We start from the raw sequence: 8,832 nt of genomic DNA, 5'->3' as shown, positions 1-8,832 counted from the left end.
GCCTATAATGGTGCAGTGCAGCCTTGAACAGATGGTCAGACCATGTGAAGATCTATCAAAGGCACACAGCACGAGCATGTCAAGGGCTCATCTGATAACTTGTGGGTGAGCATATGCAGGACCAAGCATGTTGTCATACTGTAAATTACACACGGGAGCGTAGTCAAGCGTATTATGATATACATGTACGCAGACAGAGCCGCCAGGCGGAAAAGGAGGGCAAGGATGACAAAAGGTGGAAAAGCAAAATAGCGACAGTCAAGCTAGTGTGGGGGAAACAAAAATAACTGACTTCATGATTTCAAACCAGAACAAACCTATAACTTGGTACCAGAATATCATGTTTTAGGATTAAATCAATCCTGAATCCCTTTGAACACCAACTACAAAGAAATACAGACATAATTCTCTGTACACAGGAGAAAAGACTCCTTCACTTTATTGCTGCACAACCATGAGGTATGAGGGGGAAAAAGAGACTTAAAAGGTCAAAGGGGACAGAACTTGTGCGGTTTAGCCTCTTTGCATCCACTGGTTTCAAGTTAGAGGTGTAAGGGAAGTCATTTTTTTCCTCAAGCCTTTGGTCCAGCAGAAGACTTTAGAAGTCAGGACCCTCTTTCTTCAGCTTGCTGTAGTCCATGTTCACTGAGTAAAACTATGAATGAAATAGAAGAACAATAAAGTTTAAGGACAAGACCATCAGGGATCAAATATTGATGAATAAGTTATTCTAAGCAAAAACCTGCCTTTACTTTCAGAATCATTCCCAGGTTTGTTATTGTGACTGACAATTAGATTGGCTGATCAGATTACTTACTAAACTAACAGGATTATACGATATAATTCATTCAACTATAGGATGAGTGGAGAGAGACGACAGCTCAATTACATTTTTGGCTCAAGCCACTACATTAACATGTTCCCTCACTGCGCTGTACAACCTCTGCTCACTACCATGTGCAGCAGAGACCAAGTTTAATGCACTGACCATCGTGATACATTAATCCAGACATAATGGATCATCCTGTAAGTGAGTGACCTACCTTGTGCTGCTGTGTGGGTTCCGTCTTGTTCCATGGCTCGGGGTTGCCATTGCGATTCCAACTACAACATAAATATTGAAATGAAACGTTTAACTAATAGCAATATACCCATCCTACACATTGAAATTGGCGTCTGACTTAAGACTAAAACACTCAAGGTCAATCCAGTTACTATGCGGTTCTCATTTCAGACGGTTTCCATTTGGACTGGAGCCTTATTAGCAGCGTGTTCTACAAGGGCCCTTACCTGACATGGGGTCCCATTGCCAGGCGCAAGAGATACGCTCCAGACATAACGGTCCCACCACCGATGAAGATGAAAAGGGGGACCAGCTGGAGGGAATAGAGAATAGTTAGGGGGAATAATAGAGGACAGGGTAAGGTGGCAATCAAGGGAAATATGGCTGACCCCATTCAGTCAACTGGTCGATTGTTTGGTCGATAGATTTTTTTATGGCACAGTAGACACCTGTCTGATTCGTGCCCGTCTCAGTGGACTAATCCATTACGGAGGCCGCTGGGGATGGCACAGTCCATCACACTAAGATGAGCATTGGCAACGTAAGGCACAGGTGCCGTGAGGGTATTTGAGATCATTTTGAGAACAAATTAAATTCCATTGGTTTTCCATAAATGGCTACTGCTTTGGACATGAAGCTTTTTGTGAGAGTATTCCTTTGGCCTATAGTATGTGTTTAGAAAATGTGTCTTAGGTATAATTAAAAAATGTTGAGTGAAGAAGGTAAGTGTGGCTTAGATGTTCAAGGTTTGTGTCTCTCCAGAATCTGCTCTCTACCACCAATTCAGGTGCATTCATTGTTTCATAACTTCATTGTGTGAATTGGTTTGCCCTTTGAGTGTCTTTCAAGTCACGATTACATATAAACTCAGCAGAAAAAAGAAACGTCCTCTCACTGTCAACTGCATTTATTTTAAGCAAACTTAACATGTGTAAATATTTTTATGAACATAAGTTCCAACAACTGAGACAAACTGAATAAGTACCACAGACATGTGACTAACAGAAACGGAATAATGTGTCCCTGAACAAAGGGGACACAGTCAGCAGTCAGTAACAGTCAGCATCTAGTGTGGCTACCAACTGCAGTCCTCATGGACTGCACCAGATTTGCCAGTTCTTGCTGTGAGATGTTACCCCACTCTTCCACCAAGACACCTGCAAGTTCCTGGACATTTCTGGGGGAAACGGCCCTAGCCCTCACCCTCCGATCCAACAGGTCCCAGTCATGATCAATGGGATTGAGATCCGGGCTCTTCGCTGGCCGTGGCAGAACACTGACATTCCTGTCATGCAGGAAATCACACACAGAATGAGCAGTATGGCATTGTCATGCTGGAGGGTCATGTCAGGATGAGCCTGCATGAAGCGTACCACATGAGGGAGGAGGATGTCTCCCCTGTAATGCACAGCGTTGAGATTGCCTGCAATGACAACAATCTCAGTCTGATGATGCTGTGACACACCGGCCCAGACCATAACGGACCCTCCACCTTGAAAATCGATCCCGCTCCAGAATACAGGCCTTGGTGTAACCCTCATTCCTTCCACGATAAATGCGATTCCAACCATCACCCCTGGTGAGACAAAACTGCGACTAGTCAGTGAAGAGCACTTTTTGAGACCTTTTTCCAGTCCTGTTTGGTCCAGTGGGTTTGTGCCCATAGGCGACGTTGTTGCAGGTGATGTCTGGTGAGGACTTGCCTTACAACAGGCCTACAAGCCCTCAGTCCAGGCCCTCTCAGCCTATTGCAGACAGTCTGAGCATTGATGGAGGGATTGTGTGTTCTTGGTGTAACTCGGGCAGTTGTTGCCATCTTGTACCTGTCCCACAGATGTGATGTTCGGATGTACCGATCCTGTGCAGGTGATGTTACACGTGGTCTGCCACTGTGACGATCAGCTGTCCGTCCTGTCTCCCTGTAGCGCTGTCTTAGGCATCTCACAGTACGGACATTGCAATGTATTGCCCTGGCCACATCTACAGTCCTCATGCTTCCTCGCAGTGTTCCTAAGGCACATTCACTCAGATGAGCAGGTTCCTTATCGTTTACTGCACCTACGTCTTTGACTCATCCTACTACAGTTTATACTTTTATATAATCTTTGCTGTTTTGTCTTTATTATCTCTTAATGCTAGGGGGTTACGAAACAGTGTGAAGCGCGAGGCCTTATTTGCTAAACAGTTTCGAACAGATTTTTGCTTTTTTCAAGAGTCTCACTCAATTTTGGCTGATGCCAAAAGGTCACAGTGGGGCAACGATATTTGGCTTTCCCATGGATCTGAACACTCTGCTGGTGTCACTACAATGAAAAATACCTTTGGTAATATTCTACACTCGGAATGTGACCCCTTTTTTTTCACTTTATTTGTCTTGTGATCAGTTACAATGACATTACACTCATTACTGTAAACTTCTAGAGGGTACAACACCAAACATGAGAATGATGAGTTACAATGACATTACACTCATTACTGTAAACTTCTACGGGTACAACACCAAACATGAGAATGATCAGTTACAATGACATTATGCTCATTACTGTAAACTTCTACGGGTACAACACCAAACATGAGAATGATCAGTTACAATGACATTACGCTCATTACTGTAAACTTCTACGGGTTCAACACCAAACATGAGAATGATGAGTTACAATGACATTATGCTCATTACTGTAAACTTCTACGGGTACAACACCAAACATGAGAATGATCAGTTACAATGACATTACACTCATTACTGTAAACTTCTACGGGTACAACACCAAACATGAGAATGATGAGTTGCTTGAATCTATAGAGAAACATATACTTCATTGGTTATCTAAATTTCCCAATTAGTTATTTTTGATAGGAGGGGACTTTAACATTACTATAGATAATTCAACTGATAGATGGCCCCCAGGTAGGCCAACCAATCAGAATTTGGGTTTAATACTTTTTATGGAAAAGTTTGATCTTACTGATGATGTATGGAGAGAGAGGTTTCCGGCAGACAAATCATTCACTTGGAGTAACAAAACAGGTTCCAGACAATCCAGAATAGATTTTTGGCTTATGTCCAAATGTATTGATGGTGAGTGTGTTACTACAAATATATGTACTACTCCCCTCATAGACCATAGGGCTATTTACATTGATATCAAAATATTTACCCCTGATACTAATCTTGGTAGAGCATCCTACTGGAAGCTAAATAGCTCATTATTAAATAATGATATAGTTAAATTTGAGGTTAAAGATCTGCTCTCACACTTTTGGGAAAGGGCGTGTGAAGAAAAATCTTATTGCAAGAACTGGGAGCTCTTTAAATTTGAGGTGTCCAAATACCTTATAAAATATGGTAGTAATCTTGCTAAGACCAGAAGAGCTGAGGAGGAAAAGGTGATCATTAAGATAACTTCCCTTTCTCAGAGGTCCCCAGCCGACCTCTCGGGGAAGGAGAAGATGGAACTAATTGAGTTACAAAATAAACTGGATAATATATATAAATTAAAAGCAGAAGGAGCCTTTATTAGATCTAGGAAAAAATGGATTGAGGAGGGAGAACAGAATTCATCCTATTTCTTTAGACTTGAGAAATTTCACTCTAAAAATAACACTATCCATAAGTTAAACATTGATGGTGTTATTACAGATGACCAAAAATTAATCGCTAAATACTGTAGCAATTTTTACAGAAAATTGTATAGCTCTACGTACTGTCAGGAAACCACAGATATGTTTTTTAACTCACTGAATAATGTTCACTCTATCAGTGATATAGAATCTAAACAGTGTGATGAACCCATCAAAGTTGAAGAGATTATAGTCTATCAAACATCTAAAGAACAATAAATCACCAGGTGTTGATGGAATTACATCAGAATTTTACAAATTATTTTCTGAACAAGTAGCTCCCTTCCTATTTGAAGTCTTTTTAGAGAGTATTAAAAACAATGTTCTCCCTCCTACAATGAGTCAGGGGTTAATAACACTGATACCTAAGCCTAAAAAAGAAGTGCTGCTCATCGATAACTGGCGTCCAATTTGTCTTAATAATGACTATAAGATATTAGCCTTACTACTTGCAAAAATAATTAAAGAAGTCCTGGATGCAATCATTGATGAAACACAGTCTGGCTTCATGAGGAACAGACATATTTCTAACAATGTCAGACTAGTATTAGACATACTTGACTACTCAGACCTAATAACTGAGGATAGCTTCATATTATTTTTAGATTTTTATAAAGCATTTGACACAGTAGAGCATCAGTTTCTCTTCCACTCCCTTGAGAGACTTGGCTTTGGGGATTTGTAGTGTAAGGCTATTAAGATTCTCTATGCAAATGGTAACAGCTCTATCAAATTAAAATATGGCACCTCACCTAGATTTGAGTTAAAGAGAGGAATTAGGCAAGGTTGTCCTATCTCTCCGTACCTGTTTTTATTAATCATCCAACTTCTTGCAAATTCTTTAAATAATAGTCCTGTACAAGGTATTTCCATAGCTGGTAAAATAATTATTATAAGCCAGCTGGCTGACGATACTACACTTTTTCTGAAAGACGCTAACCAAATTCCCATATCGATCAATGTGATACAATCCTTTTCCAAAGCGTCTGGTCTATATCTTAACATTAATAAATGTGACCTCATAGCTGTCAACGATTGTGTGACACCTTCATATTATGGTATTCCAGTAAAAGAAGAACTTACATATTTAGGCATAACCATTACAAAGGATCAGAAGTCTAGAGGCTTACTAAATTTGAACCCTCTTATTAAAAAAACCCAGAAGAAACTAAATCAATGGCTAGAGGGACTTATCTTTAAAAGGTAGAGTCCTAATAACCAAGGCTGAAGGTATCTCTAGACTAACATATGTTATCTTGACAGTAAAATAAGCAAGGAGATAGACCAGATGCTTTTCAACTTTCTTTGGAGAAACTGTACCCATTACATTAGGAAAAGTGTTGTAATGAACACTTATGAGAATGGTGGACTGAATTTTCTGGACTTTACTACTTTAAATAATACTTTTAAGATCAATTGGATAAAACAATTCCTAAGAAGACCCACTTCTATCTGTAATTTTATTCCTCATCATGTCTTCTCTACTTTTGGTGGCCTTAACTTCATGTTGTTTTGCAATTATATTATTGACAAAGTTCCAGTGGAACTTTCTGCTTTTCATCGGCAGGTTCTCTTGTCATGGTCCTTAATTTATAAACACAATTTTTCTCCACACAGATATTATATATGGAATAATCGGGATATATTGTATAAAATACCTCTGTTTTTAGAATATTGGTTCCAAAATAATATCCTATTGGTGAGCCAACTGGTAAATGCAGAGGGTCTTTTACTCAGTAATAAAGAATTCTTATCACTTTACAAGGTCCTGTGAACATCTAAAGATTTTGCAATTGTTTTAGATGCCATTCCCTCAGGTGTTGCTATGTTATTCAGGAACATGTCAAGACCTGACCCTCAGAGCCTACCTTCTATTGACCCTGTTGACTCATCAGTAGGAAAGACCTGACCCTCAGAGCCTGCCTTCTGTTGACCATGTTGACTTATCAGTAGGAAAGATTTGTTTCTCTTTTGGTCCATTCAACAACAGAGCGATACGAACCTTGTTTCAGCAGGATGTTGTATCAATCAATACCTTATGTCATGCCTTATTGGAATGGATTTATTGATAATATCTGTTGGGAAAAAGTTTGGATGTTGCCACACACACACACCTACTTGTTAACAAAATTAAGGAAGTTTCCTTTAAAATTATTCATAAATATTATCCTGCCAACCACTATATGAAGAAGTTTAAGGAAAACATCAACTCAAATTGCTCCTTTTGTAATGACCACCCAGAAACAGTTTTGCATCTTTTTTGGCATTGTATGCATGTAAGAAAACTGTGGCAAGACATCAGTAGGTTTATAATTGAACACATTTATGAAGATTTTACACTATTGTGGAGAGATGTAGTGTTTGGATTCTTTACATACAATAGAAATAAGCGGAATAATTTTTATCTAATTAATTTCATTATTCTTTTGGCCAAATTTCATATACACAAATGTAAATTTACAAACAGAAAACCACATTTTCGTACCCTACAAAAATAAATTGAACTGTATTTTAAGACGGTTAAATGCTATACTAACAAAAAAGCTGTTAGAATTGTAAGTATATGCATGTCCCTTAAGGTCCTTGTGTAATTGTAATGTGATATTGTACCCCCTAGCTCGATTGTCTATTGTTTGTAATCTATGTATGCTTGTAATCCCTCATGTGCTTTATGTATTGATTTGTTATTAATTTTTTTTAAAGATACGTGAACGTGCCATTTATAACTAGCTAATAAAGAGCTACGTTAAGAAATATCCTGTAGTACTGCATTTTATTATTTTGTACAAAGTGTGCAAAACAAGACAATAGCTAGTTAACCTTTTTCAATAAAGGGCCACTACACCGGCTCGTGACTCTGTGACACTGGCATAGTAACGTTATGTCCTCGGTTAACCGCCTCGTCCTTGACCGAGTTGAGGCCTTTTTTTGCCAGGTCGCAATTCCAGCAACTAACCATCTAACGTTAACTAAACATGCTCGCGCCCTCCCACTTAAAAAAAGTGTAAATAGTAGTAACATTCAATCATTTTTGAGTCCTTGCCCTTTCAAGTACATAACCCACACTGGCGCCAACTGGCTACAGTAGCTAACAAGTTAGCAAACAGGGCCGTTTCGGTCTGTGGTAAATGCCATCACTTGTCAATCAACGATCAATGCAGCAAACACCATATCGTTATATTCAATCTTGTCATTCTCCAATCATTCAACAATACATGACGAAAAGGCGACTTTGGGGGAAACGAGTAACGTAGTAAAAATCGAGGTTAGCTTCGAAGTTAACGTTAGAACGACGCAAATCCCCCCCCAAAAAATCTATACGATTTAGCAAACTTCCCGAATTCACATGTACTTACTGCTGGGTGGCTTTTAAGTTGCCGGCTAACTGTGCTCAGCATTGTGAGGGTTTACTTCTCCCAATTTGTACAGAAATAACCGGATTAATGTAGGCCTTGCCAGGCAGTAACTGAGCGTATTTTCAGATACGTTTCAGAGACGTCAATGATTTTTATAACTGACTCAAGATAGACCACAGTCTGTCGTTTCCAATAGGAGCAGATGAACGAATCATAATGGGTCGAACAAGCAAGGAGGTGGGAGCAAATCACGAGCCAGTGAGATCCATTCGCCCTTGCACTCCTTCTATTAACAATGCATTTTCTTTTTCTTTGACAAAGTCTACAGATTCTAGTTTTGGAAACAGAAACCTGTATGGAGATAAAATGTTTCAGCGATGATAAAATTTGCAGAATCTCGGCCAAAGTCCATCTCGTTCAATCTTCTCCCACTGCCGGCCACTTAGCTTCCTCTCGTCACCATATCTGGTTGTGAGTGGAAACACCAACCGGATGCTTCACATTTATACATCCGGCGAAATATCTGTCTCATTGTTCTATCTGTGGAGATTCCTCACGCCCTTGAGTCCTCAACTCGTTCTTCTTCTTCTTTGGTGTGGTTTAACGGCGGTTGGCATCCAGCCAATATATGTTGCATTACTGCCACTAACTACACTCAGGTCTAAATCCCTTATGCTTTACGGAACAAAATTAAATAAAATAATATGAAGAAAAAACTGTCATCTAACCATTATAAACCCACCACCCAATTCCAATATTTAAAACCCTATCTGGACACCACCACTCAAAACA

General features: G+C 39.4%; 1 protein-coding gene across 1 annotated transcript; it reads right to left on the bottom strand.

The window, feature by feature from the left end:
• Nucleotides 1–405: 405 nt before the first annotated feature.
• LOC110538650 (cytochrome c oxidase subunit NDUFA4) lies at nucleotides 406–8,226 on the bottom strand. The gene is made up of 4 exons (XM_021625603.2): nucleotides 8,041–8,226; nucleotides 1,291–1,376; nucleotides 1,044–1,104; nucleotides 406–655 (listed from the first exon to the last, which is right to left on the bottom strand). Exons 1-4 carry the CDS (start codon nucleotides 8,080–8,082, stop codon nucleotides 599–601), a joined length of 246 nt encoding a protein of 81 aa, XP_021481278.1. The 5' UTR covers nucleotides 8,083–8,226; the 3' UTR covers nucleotides 406–598.
• Nucleotides 8,227–8,832: the final 606 nt, after the last annotated feature.

Source organism: Oncorhynchus mykiss, chromosome 12 (assembly GCF_013265735.2).
Source record: "Oncorhynchus mykiss isolate Arlee chromosome 12, USDA_OmykA_1.1, whole genome shotgun sequence".
In the NCBI taxonomy this organism is placed as follows: domain Eukaryota; kingdom Metazoa; phylum Chordata; class Actinopteri; order Salmoniformes; family Salmonidae; genus Oncorhynchus; species Oncorhynchus mykiss.
Note: the sequence above shows the minus strand (reverse complement) of the source record. Positions and strands in the feature narration are given on the sequence as shown.

Coding starts and splice junctions, on each gene's coding strand:
- LOC110538650 (XM_021625603.2), bottom strand. CDS start 8,082: ATGCTGAGCACAGTTAGCCGGCAACTTAAAAGCCACCCAGCA. Junction 1,377..8,040: donor AACTTAAAAGCCACCCAGCA/GTAAGTACATGT, acceptor TATTCCCTCCAG/CTGGTCCCCCTTTTCATCTT. Junction 1,105..1,290: donor GCAATGGGACCCCATGTCAG/GTAAGGGCCCTT, acceptor TTTATGTTGTAG/TTGGAATCGCAATGGCAACC.